At 43.1% G+C, this 27,194-nt stretch overlaps 3 protein-coding genes and 1 pseudogene across 4 annotated transcripts; 2 read left to right on the plus strand and 2 right to left on the minus strand.

Moving 5' to 3' along the window:
• The first annotated feature begins 1,056 nt into the window (after positions 1-1,056).
• Positions 1,057-5,471, plus strand: LOC120690598 (putative pentatricopeptide repeat-containing protein At3g01580). 2 transcript variants are annotated; one of them, XM_039973305.1, is made up of 3 exons: positions 1,072-1,570; positions 1,682-4,144; positions 4,538-5,471. In XM_039973305.1, the coding sequence occupies exons 1-2, from the start codon at positions 1,461-1,463 to the stop codon at positions 3,864-3,866; spliced, it is 2,295 nt and encodes a 764-aa protein (XP_039829239.1). In that variant the 5' UTR covers positions 1,072-1,460; the 3' UTR covers positions 3,867-4,144; positions 4,538-5,471. The 2 variants fall into 2 exon arrangements, with proteins under 2 accessions (XP_039829238.1, XP_039829239.1); XM_039973304.1 differs by having other exon boundaries at positions 1,057-4,144.
• Positions 5,472-5,912: 441 nt separating this feature from the next.
• Positions 5,913-7,871, minus strand: LOC120691699 (annotated as a pseudogene).
• Positions 7,872-12,549: 4,678 nt separating this feature from the next.
• LOC120688624 (pentatricopeptide repeat-containing protein At4g31850, chloroplastic-like) lies at positions 12,550-16,335 on the plus strand. The gene has a single exon (XM_039971013.1). It carries the CDS (start codon positions 12,788-12,790, stop codon positions 16,067-16,069), a length of 3,282 nt encoding a protein of 1,093 aa, XP_039826947.1. The 5' UTR covers positions 12,550-12,787; the 3' UTR covers positions 16,070-16,335.
• A 2,674-nt stretch (positions 16,336-19,009) lies between these two features.
• LOC120689774 (probable ubiquitin conjugation factor E4) lies at positions 19,010-26,244 on the minus strand. Its single transcript, XM_039972173.1, has 16 exons — positions 25,311-26,244; positions 24,130-24,334; positions 23,355-23,506; positions 22,987-23,254; positions 22,406-22,561; positions 21,660-21,863; positions 21,461-21,573; positions 21,252-21,366; positions 21,052-21,141; positions 20,771-20,974; positions 20,585-20,680; positions 20,238-20,360; positions 20,049-20,141; positions 19,809-19,973; positions 19,513-19,602; positions 19,010-19,427 (listed from the first exon to the last, which is right to left on the minus strand). The coding sequence occupies exons 1-16, from the start codon at positions 26,159-26,161 to the stop codon at positions 19,263-19,265; spliced, it is 3,090 nt and encodes a 1,029-aa protein (XP_039828107.1). The 5' UTR covers positions 26,162-26,244; the 3' UTR covers positions 19,010-19,262.
• Positions 26,245-27,194: the final 950 nt, after the last annotated feature.

Raw genomic sequence — 27,194 nt, forward strand, 5'->3', positions numbered from 1 at the left:
CTGCTCTCTCCAAGAGGACGTTCAGGAATAACTGAGCATTCCTCTCAACCGACTCCACTACTAGCTGAGACTTAGGAGCTTCTCTCCCTCTCTCGCCTTGCTTGTACCCCCTACTACAAGCACTCCGGGTGCAAGATAATACAGTGCCCTCGCACACCCTCTTTGCTGGACGTACGGCCCCGCGGCCGGAACCAGGATAAACCGTGCGTTACTGTGATTGCCTCTTGCACCATCATCTGGGACGAGGAAACACGCAGCATTTGCTAGTTGGGATCCGGGCCCCCGGGTCGGGACACCGACATATTTGATGTCATAAATCTTTATATTTTTCTTTATAATTTTGGTCAAATTTTGAGATGATTTGACTCTCCGAGATTCTTGGAATGACTTATAATTTGAAACTGTGGGACTATTTAGGAGTAGTACACGTCATCCTCTAAAAAAAACTCATATGTTTGCGTCGTTCCCGACTTCCCGTCACCGTCAGGTACACCGTACACGGTAGCGCAACTCGCCGGCGCCCCCGCGGCCTTTGCGGCTTTGCGCACTCGGCTCGCCGAGTACCTGTCACGGCCTCACGGGGCTCACGATCACAGCGACGCCTCCATCTCAACCTCCACGTGCTCGCCGCCCTCGCGCCCGTGTGCGGGCTCGCGCGTACGCGAATCGCGAACAATAGGAAGGCCCAAATTCTTTCTTTTTTGACAACGGAAGGCCCAAATTCTTGACTAAATGTAAATAAATACTCTATCGAGTCTAGAGAGATTTTTCCATGAAATGTGAAAGAAAATTTGAAAGAGCTCATCTTTCGGTAGGATCTATTATTGACCAACCGGTGTGTAAATATTCAAACAAAATCTTTTGAAATGGGAAAATTAATAGGTACCGGCGAGGCCAAATTACTATGATTTTTTCTTGTGTCAAGCTACTTTACCGAAGAAAACTGAAAAATCAACAGGCCAGTAGGCCACGCACGGGCTGTTGTTCTAGGTGTGGAGGTCCATTTCGGCCCATTTCCCAGCCCATTAAGATTGCACGCGCTGTCCCCTCCCCCTTGGGCCGAATGCTCAAGGCCTCATGCCGGGGCGCCGCCGCCTCCGAGGCTCCGAGTCCCCCTCGCGCCGCCGCCGCCGCAGGGGCCGGTGATCGCCGCCGATCCTCGCGCGACGCGGCATCCCTGGGTTGCGGCACCAGTCGCAAGCGGTTGCCCGCCGGTACGCCTCGCCAGGGTTCGGCCTCCAACATTCCCGCGGACCGCGAGGTCCCACCGCCTGGCTGCGAGCTCCTGCGCGCGTCCCCGGCTCGCCGCGGGTCCGTTCCACGCCCTTTTGGATCTAAGGCACACAATACTTCGTCCTCAGGTGAATGCTCTATCACTGGAGCGCACCATAGAGCCATATCATGCTGTTCAATTTGAGGGCAATTACTAGTTACCTGTTCTTCTGTATGCAATCACGAGGATGCTAGCAATAAGAGGTTTATCCAAGACTGCTGCTGCAAGGACCGACAAAATTGCGGCGCTTAAGCTGTGCAGGAGGTTATTGGGATTTGTTGCTGGTGCAAATTCTGGGTATAGTAGGCCATCTTATGTTGTTAAGTTTGCTGTGTTGTTCCAAAACTGCGCAGATGTGAGGTCTCTAAAGAAGCTCCATGCTCGCGTTCTCACGCTTGGACTTGGCAGGGATGTTACTCTTGGTTCTGAAATTCTGATTCGTTACGCCGGTCTAGGCATCCTGCCCATGACAAGCCTTTGTTTCCAAGGCTTTTTAAACAATGATCTTGCCCAGTGGAGTTCAGCCATGGTTGACATTTTTAGAGCTGGTTATGCAGAGGAAGTTATTCATTTGTACAGGGGATTGAAGCTGCGTCAGATTGGCTTGGATGAAAAAACTATTACTTTTGGGTTGAAAAGCTGCACTGAGCTCCGAAATTTGTTATTGGGTAAAGGAATGCATGCAGACTCACTGAAGCTTGGCCTCAGTAGGGATAAATTTGTTGGTTCTTCTCTTGTTGGGTTATACTCTAAGCTTGCCAGGATGGCTGATTCGCATAAGGTGTTTGAAGAGATTTTGGACAAGGATATTGTTTCTTACACCTCGATGATCACTGGTTATTCTGAAAATATGGATTCTACTTCTTGGAATGCATTTGAAATTGCCAGTGACATGCTGCAGAGCAACTTGGAAGTAAACCGTGTGACTCTGGTTAGCTTACTGCAAGTTGCTGGTAATTTGAGAGCAATTAGAGAAGGCAAATCAGTACATTGCTATTCCATAAGGAGGGGAATTGGTGTCTCAGATGAAGTTCTAGAGACCAGCCTTGTTCACATGTACACTCGATGTGGAGCTTACCAATTAGCATCTACTGTCTTGAAGAATTCGATGCAAGCTGTGGCTTCCTGGAATGCGTTGCTTGCTGGTCTTGTTCAAACCGGACAGAGTGGAAATGCAGTCCACCATTTCTCTGTCATGCTGCATGAGCATAAGGCAATTCCAGATTCTGTAACCTATGCAAATGTAATTTCTGCATGTGCTGAGCTACACAATTCTGGCTGTGCTGCCAGTGTTCATGCCTATCTAATTAGAAGATCCATTCCTCTAGATGTAGTTTTGGCCACAGCCCTTATCGAGGTATACTTCAAATGCACTAGAATTATGAGATCCAGGCATCTCTTCGATCAATTGATGGTTAAAGATGTTGTCTCCTATAACGCTATGATCTATGGTTATCTCCAAAGTGGCATGGCCAATGAAGCCATTACATTACTTAAAGAAATGATGGTACAATGTGTTGCACCGAATTCTGTGACTGTTCTTAGTCTGCTTGCAGCTATTGCTGATCACAAGGATCTTGTTAGAGGGAGGTGGATTCACGGATTTGCAATTAGGCATGGATTTTGTTCAGATGTTGACATTGCAAATCAAATTATACGTATGTATTCTTTCTGTGGAAAGATTGCAGCAGCAAGGATTGTATTTGCTTTGTTGGAAAAGAAAATTTTGATTTCATGGACAGCCATGATGATGGGATGCTTATTCTGTGGACATGGTAGTGAAACAGTTCGATTATTGCAATTAATGCAGCAACATGGTGTGAAGCCTGATTCTGTCACTCTTATGGCTGCAGCTCAGGCTGCTTCTGAGCTTGGACATTTGAAAGGTGTAAAACAAATTCAATGTTTTGTCTACCGTGCCTTGTTGGAGAAAGATACAAAGACCGCAAATTCTATAATAACTGCATATGCCAAATGTGGAAGGTTGGATTTATCTGTAGGTTTGTTCTTAAGTTTGGAAAACAGAGACCTAGATTCATGGAATGCTTTGATCAGTGCTTACGGGATGCATGGGTTTTATATTAAGGTGCTTGAAATGTTTAAGCTAATGGAAGAAGGAAACATTAATCCTGATGGGTTAACATTTTCCTCAGTGCTTTCTGCATGCAGTCATGCTGGACTAGTTAAGGAGGGTTTGCGTATTTTTCAGTCGATGACCTCTATGTATTCAGTTCTTCCACAGGAAGAGCATTATGGTTGCATTGTTGACTTACTGAGTCGAGCAGGGCATCTCGAAGAAGCATACAAGCTCATAAAGTTATCTACCTTAAATGACAGATCTAGTGTACTTTGTGCTTTGCTCTCTGCATGCAGAACTCATGGAAATACAATACTTGGACAGATTATTAGCGATGAGCTCCTTGAGCTCGAACAGAATCCAGGTACTTATGCTTTGATTTCAGAAGTATTTGCTCAGAAAGGACAATGGAATAAATCAGCTACTATAAGGAATATAGCAAACAAAAGTGGGTTGAGAAAACTTCCTGGTTCTAGTTTCATTGAATCAGTGGAGAAAGCTAACAATCTGCGTTAAAGAGGTGCATGAACATCACATATAAATGGCTCCTTTATTATGCACTTGAACCACCATTCAATCTCGATATGGAGCAAAATTCTGTTATGCGCTGATAGCTTGAATCATTTTAGCAGAAAACTGTAAAGTTTGTAGTTCTTTCACCGAATATGCACGCATGTCCTCTATTGACTTCTTATTTGGAAAAAAGAGATGAATCATCATGTTTGGACATGCTTATTGTTTCATTCCTTCAAGGATCAAGCTGGATATTTGAAAAACGCAAGCAGCAGACAATGGTATGTTAGCACAGGCTTGGCTTGATTTTTCTGCTTTACATTATTTCTCTTGTTGAGTCTCATTCAAAGATCAAACAGCTGTGTTTAGTTCCAGAATATTGAGTATTTGCTGAAAATTATTATCCCAATAAAATCCTGAAGTGACCAAATTAAAGCATCCCATTCGATTTTTTTCTAATTTAGACTTGTATTGGTTGTAGAAAATTACATTTTGCAATTTGTGATTGCTTAGCCAGCAGGCATACTTAGTAGCTTGGGACTTAAGGCCTTGTCGTTGTTGTACATTTACTTACTACCGGATGTATGACCTGTCAGATTCCCTATATCGCTAGATAAGTTTTAGTTCGTGTTTCATGGTATATGTTTCTGATAATGATTCTTAAACTGTCACAGAGAAGGGAAGGACTGCTAGCTTGGATGTGTCAGGTTGCATAAATGCCATACTGGACGACAAGTGGATGTAGGTACCATGTGGAACTTTAACCAGACGATGACATGAGAAATCGCGGCAGAGGATGCTGTTTGTAACCTCGTGACATTTATTCTTCTGAACCAAGTATAGTAGGGAGCCTACATGAGTCTCATAGTCAGTGAGGCAATGCAAGGCTGGCAGAATACAGAGATTGGAGCTTCGGCACATAGTGATCTCATGTCAAGCACGTTAAGGTCTGCACCATCAGGAAGCCCCCAATCAAAGTGGTACAGGAGATTCGCCAGTGTGAGCTCCATGGTTGTGGTCGCGATTCGCGAATAAAGCTCCTGGACATTGCCTGCGTCCAGCTCCAAATGGGATGAACTAAGAGTCTGTCCACTTGTAGCTCGTTGTGCTGCTCTCAAACCTTCTGGCCTGAACTTGTCGGCCTTGCCCCAATATTTTGGGCCCCTCGCAACTGCGAAGGTTGAAGGCGTTGATGAAGACGGAGGAACCCTTGGGTACGTTGTAGCCCATGATCCAGCAATTTTCTTGGCTGGCACGAAGAATAAACAGAGGAGTTGGACGGAAACCTTGGACTTAGAGTCTCCTTGATGACCATCCTTAGGTAGGGGAGCTTGCCAAGGTTTTGCGTTGGTCATAGTAACTCTTCCTTAGCTGAGCTTTGTCGAACTTCGCACGTTGCCCCTGACATTGCCTGCTGATTACCGATGAGCTCCACCATGGCCCAGTCTATAGTGTACTGGCCGTGGTGTTCGTAGCTGCTCCAAATATGTCCTGGAACTGGAATGATGTGAAGCTCAGTGATTGTAAGCATGAATATTGGATACCTACATGTGCAAACATTGCAAGATATAGAATAAAAATAATAAAAAATGAATCCGATGTTATTGATTTTGTGGTATATGAATCACAAATTATAGGATTGATTGTTGAACAAGGTGCACTTACAATTAAAGTACTTCTCTACTATTTCTAAAGTAAGCAATGATTCATTTCTTAATCTGTTAATCTGAATTCTAATCGGAACCTGGATAAATTAATCAAATTGTAATTAGAACCCTGGCAATGTAATCTGAGAGATGCATCGTGATCGTGGCTGAGAGATATGTTACCTTTTCTTTTTTGAATGGGAGGTGAATATGTTATCGCAAGAGAGGAGAAGAGGACAGGATCGCGAGTAGTTGAGAATAGTTTTAAGTTGCTAAGAGCCGGGCACCGAATATTCCCATCTATTCCAAATTATGTGTTATTTCGAATAGCACATATTTAGATGTATAGAAAAATTATAGATCAAGAAAAGCAAAAATGATATATAATTTGAAATGAGTGGTGTTGGTTTCTAAGTTGCAAAACCCAGATAGAATCGGGGAAGGTTTACATCGATAAACTTATTGTTCTTTGTTCTTTCTAGTGAAAAATCCACATCCTACTATGGAGTTGATCTAGTCAATCAAGAATGTTGGATCCGACTTTGGCTCTCCGCTGGCTCTCCTCTTGGTAAAACCCCCCACACAAAAATCACTGAATTGACTTGGCTGCAGACAGAGATTGGATCTCCTGCGCATAGTGATCCCGAACACCTCACTCATGTCAAGGGCCTTGGGGTCGGCACCATCAGGAAGCGCCCAATCGAAGTGGTACAGGAGGCTCGCCAGTGTGAGCTCCATGGTTGTGGTCGCGAACAAAGCTCCTGGACATTGCCTGCGCCCAGCTCCGAATGGGATGAACTCAAAGTCCGTCCACCTGTAGTCCGGCGTGCTGCTCTCAAACCTCTCCGGCCTGAACTCGTCGGCCTTGTCCCAGTATTTTGGGCCCCTCGCAACTGCGAAGGCGTTGATGAAGACGGAGGAACCCTTGGGTATGTCGTAGCCCATGATCCGGCAGTTTTCTTGGCTGGCGCGAAGGATCAACGGAGCGGCTGGACGTAACCTTAGAGTCTCCTTGATGATCATCCTTAGGTAGGGGAGGCCGCCAACAAGGTCTGCGTTGGTAATAGTAACTAATCTTCCCTGGCCGAGCTTTTGTCGAATTTCACACGTTGCCCTTGACATTGCCTGTGGATTCCTGATGAGCTCCGCCATGACCCATTCGAGTGTAGTGCCCGTGGTGTCCGTAGCTGCTCCAAATATGTCCTGGAATAATGTGAAGCTAGCTCATCAGTGATATTGTAAGCATGAACATTCGATACCTACATGTGCAAACAATTGATTGTTGAACAATCAAAAAAATCAAAAAGGTATCGGCTGGTCTTATACACTTTTTTGAACATTGATGTTGAACAAGGTGCACTTATACAATCAAAAGTACTTCTTGCAAAAACAAAAATGAGTTAGAGGGAGATGCAGTCTTTAATTGCACTTACGGAGATTACGGCGCCGATGATCTCCGTCGTGAGGGGCAAGGTGAGGGATCCTTCCTCCTGCAGCCGGAGAAGCACGTCGAGCAGGTCCTCGTCTTGAACATCGTCACCTGCGACGGTAGTGGCAGTACTCCGCTTCGCCACGCGCTCCTGGATGATGCCGGCGGTGATGCTCTCGACCCGGGCGTGGCTCCTCCTCAGATCACGCGCGGCGCCGCTCAGCCGCCAGCCGTGACGACGGGAACAGGTCCGCCAGGCCGAACCCTCCCGCCAGCGTCGCCACCACCTCGAGCTCCCGGAGGTACGCCTCCTGCTGCCGGCACTCGCCGCCGAACACCGCCCTCGCGATGACGTTGTTGGCGAGCGCCCTCAGTCCCTGGCTGAGGTTGACCACGGCGTCGGCCGGCGAGCTGGCCGACGCCGCGGCGGCGGCCACGGACTCGACGAGGCGCGAGACCTCGGCCTGCCGGATGCGCTCCATGCGCCCGCACCTGCCTGGCGCTGAGCAGCTCGACCACGCAGACCTTGCGCATCTGCCGCCAGTGCTCCCCGTATGGGGCGAAGATGAGGCCCTTGCCGCCGAAGCCGACGACGTCCGCCATCGCGCCCTGCGGCCGGCTGGCGAAGACGGGATCGTTGGTTTTCATCACCTCCGCGGCCGCCTCCGGGGAGAAGACGACGAAGGTGGGCACCTCGCCGAGCCTGAGCAGCATCAGCGGGCCGTGCCGGCGCGCCAGGCGGAGCATCGCGCGGTGCGGGGGCGCGCCGGCGAGGTGGTGGAGGCTGCCGATGACGGGGAGGTTCCACGGCCCCGGGGGGAGCCTTGCGCCGGCCGTTTCTTTGCCGTCCAGCGCCAGGCTGACGAGCAAGGAGAGGAGGATCGTGGCTAGAGCCGCTAGAGACAAGCAGCTGCCGAAGGAGAGCTCATCCATGTCAGCTGGTGATGGTGACTGCTGCTCGCTTGTGGCCGTCACTAGAATATGTATCTCAGAAGAGGAGAGCAGGACAAGACGGCAATGCTCAATCTGCGGTGACCGTAACATACCACCTCCAACGGTCGATTTTTTTTTCATCCACATGCGCGGGGCCCACGCGACCTTATCCTCCGTGCTCCTCTCCTTTTTTTCCACTGCACACGGTCTTCCCCCTCCCTCCCATCTGGATCTCCCCTCCCATCTGGATCTCGAGCCATGGCGCCCCCAGGGTGGCCGCCCATCCGCGCTCGCTGGCCGCGCCATGGACGGCCGCCACTCAGACGCCATGGTCCCGCGCCGCCGCCATCAGATCCTCCCAACTCCCGCCGGCCACCGCAGCCCCGCGCTTCGCTGCTGCGGCCACGCCCCGCGCGCGTGCCCAGCGCCGGCGGCCACGCGCAGCCCTCGCGCACCCGCGGCTGCGGCCGCGCTCGCCGTCCATGCTCTCGTGGCTACGCTCGCCCACGCTCTCGTGGCTACACTCGCCCACGCTCCACCTCGACGGCGACGAGGAGGTGGAGAGGCGGAGCAAGGGGCCGGCGGCGAGGCGGATCTGGGGAGGAGGCGCCGAGGAGGGGGCTGGCCGCCACCTTGGCCGCCACGATTCGCTAGGGAGGGTGGAGGTAGGAGGGCCGCGCGGATCCGGAGCGGGAGGCGAGCACCGGAGAGGGAGGAGGAGGTGGTGGGGCGTCGCCGGCGAGGTGGTTTGAGGAGCGGCGCCGGCGAGGGGGTGGGGGGAGCTCCACGGGCGGCGCGCCGGGGAGAGCAGGGAAAGCAGAGGCGGAGAAAGAGAGGGGAGATTTTTTTTCTTTTTTTGTTCTTTGCATACAATTTTTTTAAAAAAATATTAGCCGAGTTTTTTTATTTGGATGTACATTTTTTGTTTCTTCCATTTGATAAATTTCTCTCTATCAAAATTTTTCTCGTAAATTTTTTTTATCTCACCAATTTGTTTCTTGAAATTTTTTCTACCCACCAAATTTTCACTTGAAAAATTATTTGACTCATAAAAAAAATGTCTGAATTTATTTTTCTTAGAAAACGACAAAAAAGTTTCTAAAAACGGAAAAAAAATTCATGTCGGAAAATCGACTGTACGGACGCCTCCCGTGCGGTTGACGTAAACTAGCAATCCCCGGACAAGATCTCGAGCAATGGAATCCACCGCCAGCAAACCATGCGAGAAAAATGACGTACGTCGTCTAGCTAGGAAGCATCTACGTACTAGTAGGACTCTAGGAGGTTCATTATCTAAAAAGAGGACTTCTTTTTCTGAGAGGGAGAGAGCTAAAAAAAAAATTCTAGGACCCAATTTGGTTTCCATAAGTCTCTAGCCCCTCCAAAAGACTCTGGGTATAAACAAAAGTCCCATCCTGTTTGTTTTCAATGATTAAAGGGACTAAACCTCATTAAATGGTGTGTTCAAAAGACATTTTTACCCCTTCTCCCTACATGCATGCGGATAGGATAGGAAGCAGTAGGTGGAATTGTAGCCCAAAAGTCCCTAAAAGCTCCTCATGAGGGTCTTCTTAAAAAAAATCTCTACTCTAAAAAAATCCCTAAAAATCCCATATATTTGGTTTAAAAGTCTCATAAGTCCTAGGGACTTCAACAAAAATCCCTCAAACCAAACAGGGCCTAGGTGGTTGTCTCTTGTCTGCACACACTATCATCTGATACCTCATCTCTTTAGGATGGATCAATCATCAATCGCTGACAGAATTTAAACTCTACAGCGGAGATGCACAATGGACCGCACGTCTGATTATCTGTTGGTTCTCCAATGTCAGCAACTTTCAGTTCAGCAAATCAATGTACTATTTAGCTATTCATTATCTAGCTAAAAATGTTTCCAATTAGCAGATAAAACAAAAGAGGTGCTAAAAAAATCAATAGTAGGCCTGCTAATGGGTTAAAACTAACCCACATAAAAACTAATTCATCAGTTTTCAAGCCCAGACCATTTTGTAGTTATACAATCTAGACCCAAAGCCGACCCACTATATACTTATAACCCTTTTGATCCATCTAAAAGTCTGTTTGGAAATGCTCCACTCTACATTATCAAATTCTCGTGTCAAACACGTTCAGCTCCATAAACTCCGGCTCGGAAAAATATGGAGCTAGGAGTCAGCTCCATGTATTTCGTAGAACTCCTTAAGGGATGCTTCAAAAACTCTATTTTCATTCCTCATTATAAAGTTGTGGACTAATTACCTACCTTTACCACTCATTGCACATGAAACATTTAGTGAAACAGAAAACAGTTTAAGCCGCTCCACTAGCAGCCTAACGAACCTACTAAAAATTTAAGTCTTTCTGTCTTGAATTCCTTCTTTATATTTGTATCTGTTCCTGTTAATACTTGCCCACCGCATGGATAACATATCTTTGACACCGCCTCATTATAGCTATTGCACATTACCCTCATATATCACTCATAGCTACATTTTTTTTAGATTACATAGTACAACTCATAGCTACATAAATGCCGCCAACATCACGTTGGGCTTCGCTTCCAGCCTCATGATTCTCCCTTCTCTTCGAACTTGTGTAGCAGCATAAAACTATTATTATTTTGTATTTTTAGAGTTGATATCGATATAGTAATCAAGAATTCTTAATTAGTAAAACATGAGTCAAGTTGCACTCCTATGCAGATTAGATCGATTTTGCTTTTCTAGATACATAATATTTATTATGCACTTAGATATATAATATGTAGATACATTAGAAAAATTGCATATTTAGAAAAGTTAAAATAATATATAATTTAGGACGGATGGAGTTACAATGATTGTAAAGTACTAATGGATATTTTCAGGTACTTTTACCTTAAATTTTTTTCGAGCCGTTCATCTATAAAAAATATTGAGTAAATTGTACTCACCATACATAACTTGTTAGGTGGGTGCAAATTAGTCCAACAACTTGTAAAGTGCTCTATTTAGTACAATAACTTGACAACTGGGTGCAGATTGATCCAACAACTTAGAAAATATTTAATTTAGTGCAATAACTTGGTAAATTGGTACATTCACACGACAATGTATTTACTAACATCGGGTCACAATAAACATTATATTCACATCAGAACGTATTATGTGACTATTGATTTTCATGTCGCAATGGATGCCAATAATTTTATTCTTAGAATAAATTAATTTTGGTTTTATAAAAATAATATATTATTTAACCACCATTCCAACAACAACATAACACAGTACATGAACGTCAACAATACTTAAATTGTATAAATAGAAATTATTGATGGTGATTCGGTTGTTGCTTTTCAACTATGTATAATTTTTTTAGTTCAAATTCAATTAAATTTAAAATTACACCATTAGCATCACTGAAACACTGAAGTCGATAAGAGAGACCCTGAAACCATAGGTTTTTTCTGCGCTTCTTCTCATGTATTCAACAATGCTCATGTTTGTTTCTGTTTATTACTTTCTTTAGCTCATTTTCCTTTGTAACAAAATAGGAGGCTTTAAAAATATATGTACCAAAGCTCCTAAAAGGTATCGATAGTTTGTATCAACATATTGATTTTTTTAGCTTAATAGTGCATATAATAAAACATATCGAAAATAGTGAGGGTGAATTTTTCAATATTGAATATCAAATTATATAGTTTTAATCAAAATTAAATTACCATACAAAAATAATTAATGTAAAGACATAATATTAATTTTTAAACACGAAGGGTTCTTATCTTAGCCAAATACATTGCGACGCAGGCACAACACAAAAATCAATGGTAAAAAATACTTAACTATTTGTCATAACGTGAATATACTCTTTATTGAGACCTTGCGTTAGTTACATTGACATGTCATGTTTAGACTGTGAATGCACCTATTTACCAAGTTATTGCATTAAATTAAGCATTTTAGAAATTGTTGGACCGATCTGCACCCACCTGTCAAGTTATTGCACTAAATTGAGCACTTTACAAGTTGTTGTATGGTGGTTGCAATTTACTCAAAAATATTTATAAAAATTAAATTAAATTAATATTCGATTCCACTTTTTGATACTTGATCCCACATTTTGGAAATACTAGGTACTTTATCACAAATACTTCTATGTACTTTTTACTTTCACCACCGTAGGATTTTATCAGATAGACAGTTCTATTTTTTTCAATCATCGTAAAATTTCTCTTAAACCTTACGAGTCACGAGTTGTCTCACTAAAAAATCCAAAAGGAAAAAGTCATAGACCCCAAGTGGTATGGCAGTATGGTACAACGGTCTTGTTTGGTTTTGTCCCCGTATTATTTTGACCGCTAATTACGGTGTCAAACAAAGCCAGTTTACAAAATCAACTTCAGAACCCTCGCGCTAGTGACCCTGAAGAATCTAATAAGGCTTTTGACCGCGCGATTAGAGGATGGTTACTGTAGCATCATTGTAGCAAATCATCGATTGATTGCCGTCATTAGATTCGTCGCGAAAAATTACACACATCTCTAAAAAAATTTTATAAATAGATTTTATTTAATATTTTATGCATGCGAGATTCTTTTTACGGGAAATGTGCGCGCCAAACAAGGCCAACGGCACAAGTCATATGGAAAAGATACGGTTGCCGGATGACGTAAACCCCTGATCAGGGTTCACTCGCTCAGGGCCGGAAGTATCTGCACATTATCCCCAAGAGAAACCAAGAGCCCCTATCCCCTCTCCATTTCCTTCCACCACCACACCACGGCGAGAGTGAGTCAGTGAGGTTGGCTGATTCTGATAATGAAGCAAGACCAGCTAATCGATCGCGGATTTCTGAGCTGAGCTCCTCGCCCTCCCACGTTTCTTGGGAAATTTCAGGTCTTGCTCTGCTCGCCATTGCTGCCGTCTGGAACGGCCATGGAACTCTGCTGCTCGGGCGTCCTCAGCGGCGCCGGCGGTGGCGCCACGCGAGCGCCGCCGCCGAGGAACCCAAGGACCGGGAGCGTGAGGGCTCCGTCCACCGGGCTCCTCGTGGCCCCGCCGAACCCGCGGCGAAGCGGCCGCGCCAGCTGCCGCCAGTCGGCCCCGCCCGCGCCGCCCAGGGACGAGCGCCGCGCCGCTGCCACGGAGAGCATCGTCCACATGCTGCGGTCGGCGCCCGGCCCCGCCGAGGCCCTGGAGCTCTTCACGGCGGCGGCGCGGCAGCCCACGGCGGTTCACACCACGGAGTCATGCAACTACATGCTGGAGCTGATGCGCGCCCACGGCCGCGTCGGGGAAATGGCGCAGGTGTTCGACCTAATGCAGAGGCAGATCGTCAAGACCAACGTCGGCACCTTCGCCACCATCTTCAGCGGCGTCGGCGTCGAGGGCGGCCTTCAGAGTGCGCCGGTGGCATTGCCGGTGATGAGGGAGGCTGGGATGTCCCTGAACGCCTACACGTACAATGGCTTGATTTATTTCCTCGTCAAGTCCGGCTTTGACAGAGAGGCCATGGAGGTCTATAAGGTGATGGTGGAGGACGGTATCGTGCCTAGCGTGAGGACCTACTCTGTGCTGATGGTGGCATTCGGGAAGAAGAGGGATGTGGACATGGTTCTCTGGCTATTGAGCGAGATGGAGGCTCGCGGCGTCAAGCCAAATGTGTACAGCTACACCATCTGCATTCGGGTTCTTGGGCATGCTGCAAGGTTTGATGAGGCGTATCGGATTCTTGGGAAGATGGAGGATGCAGGGTGCAAACCGGATGTTGTTACGCATACTGTGCTGATACAGATTTTCTGTGATGCTGGTCGGCTCAGTGATGCCAAAGATGTGTTTTGGAAGATGAAAGCTAGTGATCAGAAACCTGATCGCGTCACTTACATTACTCTTTTAGACAAGTGTGGTGACAGTGGTGACCCCCAATCTGTGATAGAAATTTGGAATGCAATGGAAACTGACGGGTATAATGACAATATTGTTGCTTATACTGCAGTTGTGGATGCATTGTGCCAAGTTGGGAGGGTTGATGAAGCTTTTTCTGTTTTTGAGGAGATGAAGCAAAAGGGTATATCGCCTGAACAGTATTCATATAACTCCTTAATATCTGGGTTTCTGAAAGCTGATATGTTTGACCGTGCCCTGGAGCTCTTGAACCATATGAATGTTCATGGCCCTAGTCCAAATGGCTACACACATGTGCTTTTCATTAATTACTATGGAAAATCTGGTCAATCTCTGAAAGCAATTCAAAAGTACGAACACATGAAAAGCAAAGGGATTGTTCCAGATGTTGTTGCTGGCAATGCTGTTTTGTATAGCCTTGCTAGATCTGGCAGACTTGGAATGGCGAAAAGGGTCTTTTATGAATTAAAAGCCATGGGAGTTTCTCCAGACACTATCACTTACACAATGATGATAAAATGTTGCAGCAAGGCATCAAAGGTTGATGAAGCTGTGAAGATTTTTTCTGAAATGGTGGAAAATGGATGTGTTCCTGATGTACTTGCAGTGAATTCTTTGATTGATACGCTCTACAAGGGAGGCAGGGGAAATGAAGCGTGGCAAATTTTCCATCAATTGAAAGAAATGAAAATTGAGCCCACTGATGGTACGTACAACACACTTTTGTCAGGATTAGGAAGAGAAGGCAAAGTAAAGGAGGTAATGCATATGCTCGAAGAGATGAGCTCTAGCATTTACCTGCCTAATTTAATTACATATAACACAGTTCTAGATTGTCTCTGCAAAAATGGAGAGGTGAACTATGCAATAGATATGTTGTACAGTATGACTGCAAAAGGCTGCACACCTGACCTTTCATCTTATAACACTGTCATGTATGGCCTTGTTAAAGAGGGCAGATTTGAAGAGGCATTCAGATTTTTTTGTCAAATGAAGAAGGTTCTTGCTCCAGATTATGCAACATTATGTACTATCCTCCCAAGTTTTGTGAAAAATGGATTAATGAAGGAAGCTCTGCATGCTGTTAAGGAATATATTTTTAAGCCTGATTCTAATATGGATAAGTCGTCATTCCATTCACTTATGGAAGGGATACTGAAGAAGGCTGGTGTGGAAAAGTCAATCGAGTTTGCCGAAAATATAGCATCAAGGGGAATTCTCCTTAATGATTTCTTTTTATGCCCATTGATTAGGCATCTCTGTAAGCACAAGAAAGCTCTTGAAGCACATGAACTCTCCCAAAAGTTCAAGAGTCTTGGAGTTTCACTAAAAACTAGCTCATATAATTCTCTTATCCGTGGTCTTGTGGATGAAAACCTGATTGATGTCGCTGAAGGCTTGTTCGCTGAAATGAAAAGCCTAGGATGTGGCCCAGATGAGTTCACTTACAATTTGATTCTTGATGCCATGGGGAAGTCGACGCGGATTGAGGAAATGTTAAAAGTCCAAGAGGAGATGCATCGCAAGGGATTTGAATCAACTTATGTTACTTATAACACAATCATTTCAGGTCTTGTAAAATCAAAGAGGTTGGACCAGGCTATAGACTTGTACTACAATCTGGTGAGCGACGGCTTCTCCCCAACACCGTGGACATATGGTCCTCTTCTTGATGGGTTGTTAAAAACTGGGAAGATAGAAGAGGCAGAAAATCTTTTCAACGAGATGCTAGAGTACGGCTGCAAACCTAATTGCACCATCTACAATATTCTACTGAATGGACATCGAATAGCTGGTAACACAGAAAATGTTTGTCAGCTCTTTGAGAAGATGGTTGAGCAGGGAATAAACCCAGATATAAAATCCTATACAGTTCTTATCGACACCCTATGTACAGCAGGAAGATTAAACGACGGGTTGTCTTATTTTAGACAATTAGTGGAATTAGGACTTGAGCCTGATCTTATCACTTATAATTTGCTGATTGATGGCCTTGGCAAATCTGAAAGAATAGAGGAAGCAATCTCTCTCTTCAATGAGATGAAGAAAAAAGGAGTTGCTGCGAACTTGTACACATACAATTCACTGATTCTCCACTTAGGGAAAGCAGGGAAGGCTGCTGAAGCTAGTCAAATGTATGAAGAACTGCTGATGAAAGGATGGAAACCTAACGTTTTCACATATAATGCCCTTATCAGGGGTTACAGTGTTTCTGGCAGTACTGAGAATGCATATGCGGCCTATGGCCGGATGATTGTTGGAGGGTGCCAACCTAATTCGAGCACTTACATGCAACTTCCAAATCAGTTGTGACTGAGGGGTTAGTTATACTATGTACTTGGTTCTGTATAGTTTTGTCCATATCGGGAAAATGATCAACTGTATATAGTAGCTGATCTTTCATCAAAACAATATAGTAGCTGATCTTTATTTAACGTATTTGAGGGTACATTTAGATCATAGTCTACTGTATTGTTCCATTCTTGCTGGCCTAAATTTATGTAATACAAGTTAAAGGAACCGTATCCTCCATTTTTACTGACACATTGAAAGCAGCGCCACCCATATATTCATATTCATTTATGTTCTCCGTGAAATAGATTGATCTGAAGTACAGCTACAGATTGATACAAGTTAGTTTTGTTTTACTATAATATGGTTTCTGTTTCTGCAGCCATTAATGTGCCACTGCATGTAATTCCATCGATAAAATTTTGTTCATGATTGTGATGACCATAATCGCCTTTGAGACGTAATGTTGTTTTTGGGCTTTGTTCTATCAAGCATTCATTCATTCAATCTATCTATCTATTTTTCTGCTGTGCTGTAGCAATTCCAGAATAATAGTGGCATAGAAAATCTTCTTGCTTGAAGTTAACCTTTAAGATATCCTTCAGCTGGTCCCTCGAGCTGGTCATGTATTCATGTTTTACTTTGTCGCTTATAAATTTTGTCACGATGATCTGTGTTCCTGAATCCGTGATCATGGTGGCTTTGTTATACCTACAAAAATGCTCACCTTTACTGCTGCTCTGACTGAATGGGTTGTTGATTCATGTTCCTTTCTTAGTAGGGTGTTTGCGTCTCCCCTGCTGATTTGGGCTACAAGAATGAATCTTAATATTCGCATGTCTTCTAGATCTGTTCATTTTGCTCCATGTAAGTAAAGGGACACTTGCAGAGTACCCCTATTTTCAAGTCTAACTCCCTTGTTTGCCCTTATCATTTTTTTGGGAGAAATCCAAATTATACCCTCGAACTAGTGCAGAAGTCTGATTTTCAACCTTCAACTACAAAACCGGATAACATAGGTCATCCAACTGTTGAAACCAGGCAAATTTGGCTCTTGCAGTGGTTTCCAAGATGGTTTTGTATTTTGTTTTAAAAAAATAAAAGATTCTAATTAGCTTAAAAAATCAAAACTAATTCATTTTGAATCAGAAAAATATGAAACTAGTACCGATTTTTTCTAAAAATGCAACATATGTATTATTGCTCTATTTGAATCTTAGTTATTTAAAAACAATAGACATAATTATAAGCAATTAAATATTATGAAAACAAAAAATGGATCTGAATAACTGAAAAGTATCGTACCAATAGATATGTTACGTTTTTAGAAAAATTTTGTACTCATTTTGTATTTTTGTTATTTAAAATAAATTACTTATGATTTTTTTAGTTTAAATTTGAATATTTTAAATTCTCACAAAATACAAAACCACCTTCAAAACCACATAAAGGGTCAAATTTATTCGATTTCAACAGTTGGATGATCTGTTATCCGGTTTTGTAGTTAAAGGTTGAAAATCAAACTTTTGTAATAATTCAAGAGTGTATAGCAGATTTTTCCCTTTGTTTTTTACTTTGCATAAATACCCTTTTTTTCCCAATGAACCTACCGTTTGCCCTGATCTTTGATGCCTGTTTGAAGCTAGTAACAGATTTAGATATGATAAGAAAGTTGAAAAGATAGAAAATGGAGAGGCAGTGGGAAAGACTAAAAGACTCTTACTTTGGCTTTTTTTTCTGGGAAAAAAAAGTCTATATCACCCCCTCACCAATGAGGGTGGACTATATAACCCCGCAACCTATGAAACGGTCTATATCACCCCCTGAACTTTCCAAAACCGATCAAATTACCCCTTAAAGCAGTTTCGAAAAATCATAGTAAATCACAGAAAAATCATAAAATGAAAAATCCAATTGTGTTGGACTCCAAATGAGTAGATCTACACAGTGAATATATAATATGGTATGCTTTAATACATTTTTTTACAGCTATGAAGAAAAGCATAGATCTAAAGCTACAGCAAAAAAAATATACTAAAGCATATCATATTATATGTTCACTGTGTATATCTATTCATTTGGAGTCTAACATAATTGGATTTTCTATTTTATGATTTTTTTATGATTTACTATGATTTTTCAAAATTACTTTAGGGAGTAATTTGATCGATTTTGAAAAGTTCAGGGGATGATATAGACTGTTTCATAGGTTGGGAGTTATGTAGTCCACCCCATAGGTGATGGGGTGATATAGACTTTTTTTTTTCTTTTTTTTTCTTCTGGGGTCGAGAGCCGGCCTGTGCGCGTCGGCGGCGGGATAGATAGAAGCGCTGAGTTTGGCGCGCAGTGGGCGGGTCGGGAGTTGGTGCTGCTCCTCACCCGGCGTAGTGGGCGCTGATCTGTGTTGCGGGAAGGGTAAGGCCCATGGCGTACTCGGCGGTCTTGTTGCCAGTGAGGCGCCCATGGAAGAGTATGAATTGTGAATACCTCACTTCAACCTCAATACTTATTCGTGTGATTAACCTTGCACGAATGATGGAAACAGTGTAAAATGCTGAAAAATGAGAGAGATTAATATTCTTACCGCTACTTTTTATTGCAATTACAACTTTTTCACTTGTTCTTTTATTATGAAATACTCCCACAACAGTAACCTTCCAGGATGTGCCGGCAAAGCGACACCTTTCGTGCGATGCGGGAGCAAATGCTCCAGTTGCCCGGCCGTAACTAGGGATGCAAATTTGTAGCCTGGTAGCTCATATATGCACCTCCAACTCTCTTTAATTCAAATATTTATATTATTTCTCTAAAATAAAATTTTATTTTAAAGTAGTACAAATATTTAAATTAAAGAGGATTGTAGTTACAAATTTACACCCCTAGCCGTAACCCAACGTGGCATACCTAACATGCCTCAAGAGGTATTTGCTGAAACAGTCATACAAAAAATCGACATACATCTGCTCCAACGGCACTACGAAAGGCCGTGCTCGTATCAACTGGTGGTAGTGTACAATTTTAGAGAGCAGGCTCGCTGTATAATTAGATTTGCATGGATGAACCTTTCAACTGTGCACTTACAACATTTACAAAGAATCAGGACATTGGGGCCACAAGCTGGGAAATCAACTAGATGTGTACTGATAAAACATCGTGTAAATTAATCATCCCCCATTTTCCCCCAAAAATGTCCCTCCCCTGCTCCTGCCAAACTTCATTCAACCATATCAGCAGTGCCATCTGGTTCGCCAATCTCCGATTCAGCAGCTGTTCGCTTTCTTGACTGCTGAGACCGGACAAACTCTTCTATTTGCAATTTCAGCTCAGTATTTGGTATCAGCATGTCTTGAGTGAGGTGGGATCGGTTAAATGGATCCGTCTGCATAAAAACAGTATGCATGTCAGATTAGTGTGTTGCATCAAAAGTTATTAGAGACCAATGAATTTAGGAAATTAGTACTTACAGAATCACTCAGCAGATGCCTGATAATAACGGGGCGATCTATTGTGACCTTCGATGATGGGAGGATCACAGGATCTTTCATCAGAGTATACTGCATTACAAGATCACACATGTTTAGCAGAAGTAGCAAATTTCTGATGTTTCAGATGGAGGTCCGATGATGCCAATGCGTACAAGATTTTATGAACAACTCATATCATGAGTCGAATGAATTGAGTTGTGACTGCTAATAAAGTCAGGAGACGTCAACATTGACCAGCAAATTGAAAACCTTCTACATAGTCTAAAATATTGTACCTGAATTGGATCGAGAAATTCATCCGGTATGTCCCCAAGGATGGCCTCAGCATCCATAGCCTCAGAAGCAGCAGCTTTTGCCTTACCAGCAAGTTGCATAAACTCCTTTATAATCTGGGGATCACCCCCAATCCTCCACAGAATATTAGCTGCGCTAGCAAACAACTGCAATGGATAGGGCAAATGTCAGACTACAAGTACAGGAGCAAACTCAAACTGGATAAAGAAAGCAAAAAATACCTGGTCATTGTAAGCTCTACCATCTTTTGAGATTGCAGCTGGGAAGACAGCTTCCTTATCACCCCTTGAGATATGGACATAGATGGTGGCAATCTACAATAGAAAGACAGTAAAAAAGATGGAAAAGAACTGTCCAATAACAGATGAAAAAAAAGGTGCCTCAAGAAAAGCTAGACGTCTTCATGGGACCTGTTTCAACAGTTGCTTTGGCTTGAACTCATACTTCTCTGGATCCTTTACCGTCAAAGATTTCCTCTGGGGACCAGCAAGTTGCAAGAGGAAGTAATTAAGCATGCTCGCAACCCTTTCCACCTGAATAAGAATAAGGGTTATCAAATTATTTTGTAACATAAATGGATCGTCTAACATGACTCCACTCCCATTTGGACATGACAAGTAATATATTGTGCTGGTGAGAAATATTAGTAATTTAGTGTAAATAAAAAAGCTTAAGTAATTCTATTACAAAGTTTAAAAATAACACAGGGCATGATGACATATTAAGGGAAACAAAAAATATCCTTTCATGGTCTTACCATTTCAGGGAGAAGGAAAGGTGCTGGAATTTGTTCTGAAGTGAATGCAAGCATCCCAACATCCTCGTTGGCCAGCTTCATGTCAAATCGAACAATCTGAAACGTGAAAATACATGGTAGGTCAGAAAGACAATAAAAAAGGGTTCAATTAGACATGAATTGTAGACACTCGTAAACAGGACTAACATTCTCCCACTGATGAAATACACGCAGTCGCTCCTCTCTTTCTTGAGGGGGCCTGCGCTCCCACTCAATGGTGTTAGCCATTTCAGCCTCTATTTCTTTCAGTTCGAGAATTTTGTTCAAACTCTCATCAAGAAGATAGATGCTATCATTTATAAGGAAGTTCAGAAAATTTAAGTATACACCCTTCTCCTCCTCTTTAGCTATCTGTCACATAAAAAATATGGGAAATGCTTCAGTACGAAGTGATTGCAGAATAAACGTGTGCAGGAAATATTACTCACTTGTCTCCATGCATTTCGATGACTTGGAACATCCCATAAATACTCCAGAAGTTCAGCAATATTATGTCGAATGTTAAACTTGTCAAAAAACTGCAAAAACAGGAAACAATGTAATCACATGAGTCTGACAAGATTTGAAGTGGATTAGCACAAGGCATAGGTTATTCAATGGAAACTATGAAACCAATCATGCCACTAACTTGTGTATGGGAGCCAGTGAATTCAATATCCACATAAAGCTTTAGAAGATTTCTGACAAGGTAGTCAAGACATAGTTGGTGCCCCTCAAATAGCGACGCTGTAGAACTCAAGCCACTGCACGAATGATGTTGCAGGAACTTTCAGTACACAACCTTATGGTCCTAAATCATAGGTTATAATTTATAATAGGGTGCACAAAATTATGAACCTTCTTTGTGGCATCCAGCAATTCAAAACTTCAACCATCTTTGCTCTTAGGTAAGGATTCTTAATGTAAGATGTGCTTCCCATAAACATAATGATGAAACTGAGAAAGTCATCCTGCCAAAAAAAAAATGAACATTGCAACAAAAATCATATGCAGCTAAGGGATAGTGCATTGCACAACAGACAAAGAGGATACTCACCAATACAAAGCTTTCCAATGCCTTTGGAATTCTAGAGGTCAGAACAAGTAAATCCATTGCGTCATCAAGAAAATGCTCTGGAATGCAAGAAAATTTCTTGGGGCACTGTGATGGCAAAGGCATCTTGAATCCACCAACTAGGTCTACTGACCACAGTATCATCAATCTGTAGAAAGATAATGCTCGTTGAAGGAATGCACCATCCTGATAAAAGATAAACTATTAGTAAATCGCACAGTTTAAACAAAAGCAATCGAAGCTAAAGATAATAAAGGCACTTCATAACAGCAAACTCTGACTGATACCCGAAGGAGATCTGTACACAAGACTTCTGAGGAAAAAAAAATCTTAAGAAACAGTCCACAAGGCGTGTATTGACACCTTCACGAGTAATCATGTACGAAACAAGGAACTGGCACAAAGCCTCCTCTTAGATAAGAAATGTTAAGCACCGTAGAGAAAAAATGATCAACAAGAAACAAAACCAAGTAAGTACATTTTCCAATAGTTTGAAAATATAAAAAACAACAGAAGAATATTTGTTGTAGTGATACTGAGCTTGAACAAAAGAGGATTGTAAAAAGGTAGGGTGCATATTGCATAGATGAACACACTCTTAAGTGCTAAACATCCATTCTATGATATAACAGGGAAAAGACTAGGAATAGGTCATACAGTCCCAAATTTTGATCAAAGAAGATTCACATCAATAGGCAAATAAAACAGATCTGGGTTTGTGACCATACCCGTAGTATCTGAGCTTCATAACAGAATTTGTCCTGTGTTAAAATCTCGACGATCTTCTCCAAGCGATTTATATCTTGCTCCAGCTGCGGTGAGCCCCCTCCTTGGTCTCTCATTGCTCTATTTGATTCCAAGTCATCTTCAAGCCTCGCAAGTTGCTAAATTTGTAACATAAATAGAATGTATTCAGTAGAGAGCTGAGTGCGTGTAATTTGCAATAAGAATGTGCGCAACCTAAAAGAACTAGTAATGTGTATACCCTCCATCCAAGAATATATAGCACATTTATCTAGCACATAGACCAAGGAGACATTTAAAATGACTATAGTAGCCCTTATGATTATATCTAACGGCTATATTAAACACATGCAAAAGTGAGCAACACAGAGTAAGACACTGTATATGTAAAGGACACGTTTTGCACTGGAATATGCCCCAAATTTATGGACAAGGCCATTCAAAATATGTGCCCTATATCTTTGACAGACAGCATACCAGAATCTGTTATTTAACAGAGTACAACAAAAGAACAGATGTACATAAAGTAAGAAGAAACAGATGTGAAATGAAGATATCTCCACACCTGAGAAATATGTTTGAAGTCTGATATAGCTTTCATCAACCCCAGATTAAGTACTCTTGCAGTCATGAAGAAACATTCGCAAATAAATGAAAAATTCTCCTTTTTTGCACACCTAACTAAAGATGTGCTATTTTTGCCCGAGCTTGTGGCTTCCTGTGATTCCATTAAGCGGACCTCTCCACTGGCACTATTTTGATCATGCTCATTGTTTATGCTCTCTATCCAAGATGAGACTTCATCTGAAGAAGCATTTATTGCTGTCAAATCTCTACAATAGCAATGTAATGTAATAGTTAGTAAATCAATGCAGAATATGCATATACTCAGCTCATCAAACATTTCGGTCACATTGTTCCAAAGAAACTCACTTGAAATCAATTCTATTGTTGTAGAAGAGGTAATTGACATCAATCTTGTCCTTCTTTGACTCCATGTTATCCAAAAAAGGCTCACATAGGCGGAGCATCACAGCACTAAGATTCACAAACATACCTGAGCTCGCACATTTTAAAGGGTCTACCTGTTGCAGGAAACAGAATGAGTTTACTAGCATTTTACAATTTTAGGTATAGTTGATCCTAGGTATAGTTGATCCCCACAACAAAGGGCATTATGCCATATAGGTTGCCATGTATTACACGATTTGTGTATATTGCAAATTTCTGACAATCTGAGACATATAAAGGCATTATTTCATGTTAGTTGTTAGGTACTTAGGTGTAACAGTGATATCCAAAGAATCAACAAGTTCAAGATTGTACCATGTCAATGCTGTGTTCACGTTCAGAGTACAGACCATAAATGAAAATTCCTTTTTCCTCCACTTAGGCCCTGTTTTGCACTAAGGCAACTCATATAGAGCACTTTATCTTACAGAACGGATTGAAATCTTTCATGGAGACAGTATTACAGTAAAATCCTGCAAGGATTAGTTAAATTTTCTGTAGCTAGATTCCGCTTTGCAACACACCTGGTACATCATCCTCAAACTTGTCCTTAGCAATAAGCAATTTACAATCCTATATGCTACAGTGAACCAAATTTGATCACACAAGCCTTTATTGTTAAATGCTCACCACAGCGTGTGATTTAAATGAAAGATGGCACAAGGTAAGGAAAATTATTCTAACAGAACAGCTTTACCTGCATGCCAGATCTGGAAGCATTTTTATTTATCACTTCTGCTATATACTCAAGAACCTTTTCTCGAGTATCCAAGTTTTTAAGGAGGATTAGAAGAACATCCTTAAGGCCGTCATACAAGCCATTCATGACACTCTTGATTGTTGTGAAAGATGAGAACAAATCAGCCGGTCGCCGGGAAGATGCCTCCGAGAAACACTGTTGCCTGACCAGATGTTTAAAAACAATGGAAAGAAAAACATAAGGCAATATGATTATCTGCACAAAAATTAAGTAGCAGACTTGGATTGAAAACAGCTAGTCTTGAAGTGGAAGACATTAGAAAACCCAAAGACATGGTAAATTAAAAGCTAGACTATGAAGATCGAAAAGCATACCTACTTACAACCATGCGTAAAGGGAAACTATGAAATATCTTCTGCTCAAGAAATTTCTTTGCAGCAAAAAAAAAAGCGAGAAAGGACCCGCAGAATCCCATGAGCAAAGGACAAATTTTATTAATGAATCCAGAAGTACAAGAAGACTTCCATTGATAGCCTAAATCTTATAGTGATGAATGTTAATTGATAGGGAAATTCCTTATCTAAAAGCCAATGTTCGCCATGCCCTCAGATGACCCACATAGTCATAGCGGATAAACAATTAATCCTTAATTGAAAGCATGCTTCATATAATGTTTTCCAATTGAAGATTGCTGTTCCTAAGTCCTAAGAAAGAATCAAGGATGTCAAAACATTGATAACTGGCCAACTACACATAAGATGAAAATCTGAGCTTCCATATCAGTAGCTCATTAGTAAAATTTCTAACTTTAACTAAGCAGCATAAAAAAAGTTCAACATTCTTGGCCAACTCTCTTAACCTGTCCAAGCTAGTTTGCGTTTATGAGTCTATCAACAGTGCAGTGCCAGTTCACAGTTTGACTGAATCATTGGACTATACAAAGGTTGTTCGGAAGCTTGAGGATACATCAAAAATACAGAATTCAAGCCTATATACACAAGCAATAGTCATAATTTTGGTGTCTACATGAGCATATCAGCAGTTGAGTTCTACTCATAGTTATCAAAACACACACCAAGGTACAATATCCAAAATGCAAGTTTTCCCCATCCAAATAAAATGTCATAACAACCGTGAAGCGATCAATCAATAAAAAGAAAAAGAGCAAAAGCACTCACCCGACATCAGGCTTGCTGGCAAACTCACGGTCACGGATGGCGCTAACGTGGAAGAAGGCGCCAAGCACACTGGAGAGCTCCATGGCCCTTCCTTCCCCAATGAGCATGATCTGATTTTTTGGTATCCACTTGGGATGGTTCACCAGAGCCTTGGCACAGCTGGGGATCCCCACGAGGCGCCTAAGCACCCGCAGCGGGCGCTGGAAATCGCCAAGCGCCGAGACCTTCTCAACGCTCTGCCTGAGGCGCTCGTACAGCTCCCCCATTGCCGGCTCGATGGACTCGTAGTCTGCACCGCCGAAGAACTCGTCGATGAAGCCCGGGGGCGGCGGTGCGCCGGGCGCCGGGGTGGGGTCGAGCGGGTCGGCGGCCTCAGCGAGCAGGAAGACGAGGAGCTCGGCGGCGGGGTGGGGCGCGGCGGTCGGCGAGGGGAATGTGTCGGGGTTCCCGGCGACGATGCGCGCGTAGGAGAGGATGAGTCCCCGGAGGTGCGCGATGGAGTCCGCGAGCCTCGCCCGGAGGCCTGCGTCGCGGATGGTGGAGATCTTGCGGGCCTCGTCGGCGGCGCGTCCGAAGGCGGCGGCGAGGAAGGTGAAGGGGGGCTGGGACGCGGCCGGCAGGTCCGGGAGCGAGAGGCGGTCGATGAGGAGGCGCTCGGCGGCGTCGCGCAGGGCGAGGAGCGGGCGCGACTCGGAGAGGAGCTCGGCGGCGGTGAGCTCGAGGTAGGCGACGGCGGGGCTGGGGTTGGCCGGGGGCGTGAGGGAGACGAGCAGGATCTTGCGGAGGATGATGTCCTCCACCTCATCGGGCGAGCGCTGCGGCCGCGCCGAAGCCGGCGACGGGGACGCCATCGGCGGCGGGAGGCTCGGGCTGCTGCTTCGGCTTGGGGAATCGCGTGCTGCTGTGGGTCGCGAGACTCGAGAGAGCCCTGGACTTCGGGGTTTCAAGGGGCCGCCAGGGTATACGGTATAGTACCAATCATCCGACTACGCTACACTTGTACAGTTGTATACTACGTATACATACGGTTTGGGATACAATCCTCTCTCTCCGTATACGCGTACCCAGTTCCGATTACGGTGTGTCGGGCAGCAGAGTGAAGATTTTTCAATCAGTTGTCGTAATGAAACAAATCCATGATCAATCAGACCTTATATTACTATGTACAAAAGTACATTCTAGGTTTCTGCTCCATCAACTCTCTCGTCGTCTCATCATTTTGGTACATGAAGGGGTGTTAATTGGTGATTTTTATATCCATCTCTAGTCCTCTTTAGTTCAAAATTTGTACTAATTTGAAAAATTAATTTGAAAAATTAGTATAAATTTTGGACTAAAAAAGGTTGGAGGTGCACCTAAAAGCCACCAATTTCCACTTTTAGGTACATGGTTCCAATTGAAATGCAACTCTATTTTTTATTCTAGAATTGAAAAAATACCCATGCTATAATAATGAAAGCATAATTCCTTCATGTTGTAAGTATTCATGCTGTATTTTGGGAGAACATCCACAGCTATATTCATTACAACTCGGGTTATCAAGCCAAACCGAGAATCAAAAAAATACTGCTACGCAGATTTCAAATTCATTTACATAGTAACAAAAGAAATGCAAAATTTGACATAAACATATTGTTGGTGGGAGTTACCCTTGGGGACGAAGGCGTAAGCGTAATACAAGAGCTCGGAAACGGGAGGTTGAAGCCTCCCTCGCAGTCAGCGCCAAAAAAAAAATAGCACGAATATTAAGGTGGGCGTAATTGATTTTTGTATTCAATGTCCCATCATTAATAGTTACAGGGGTTTTTATAGCACGCAGTTCACCTACTCGCCGGCCTAAATTTCCCGTAATGCTCCCTAACTGTTAGATTACTAAAATATACC

This window comes from Panicum virgatum, chromosome 9N (genome assembly GCF_016808335.1).
Source record: "Panicum virgatum strain AP13 chromosome 9N, P.virgatum_v5, whole genome shotgun sequence".
Taxonomy (NCBI): domain Eukaryota; kingdom Viridiplantae; phylum Streptophyta; class Magnoliopsida; order Poales; family Poaceae; genus Panicum; species Panicum virgatum.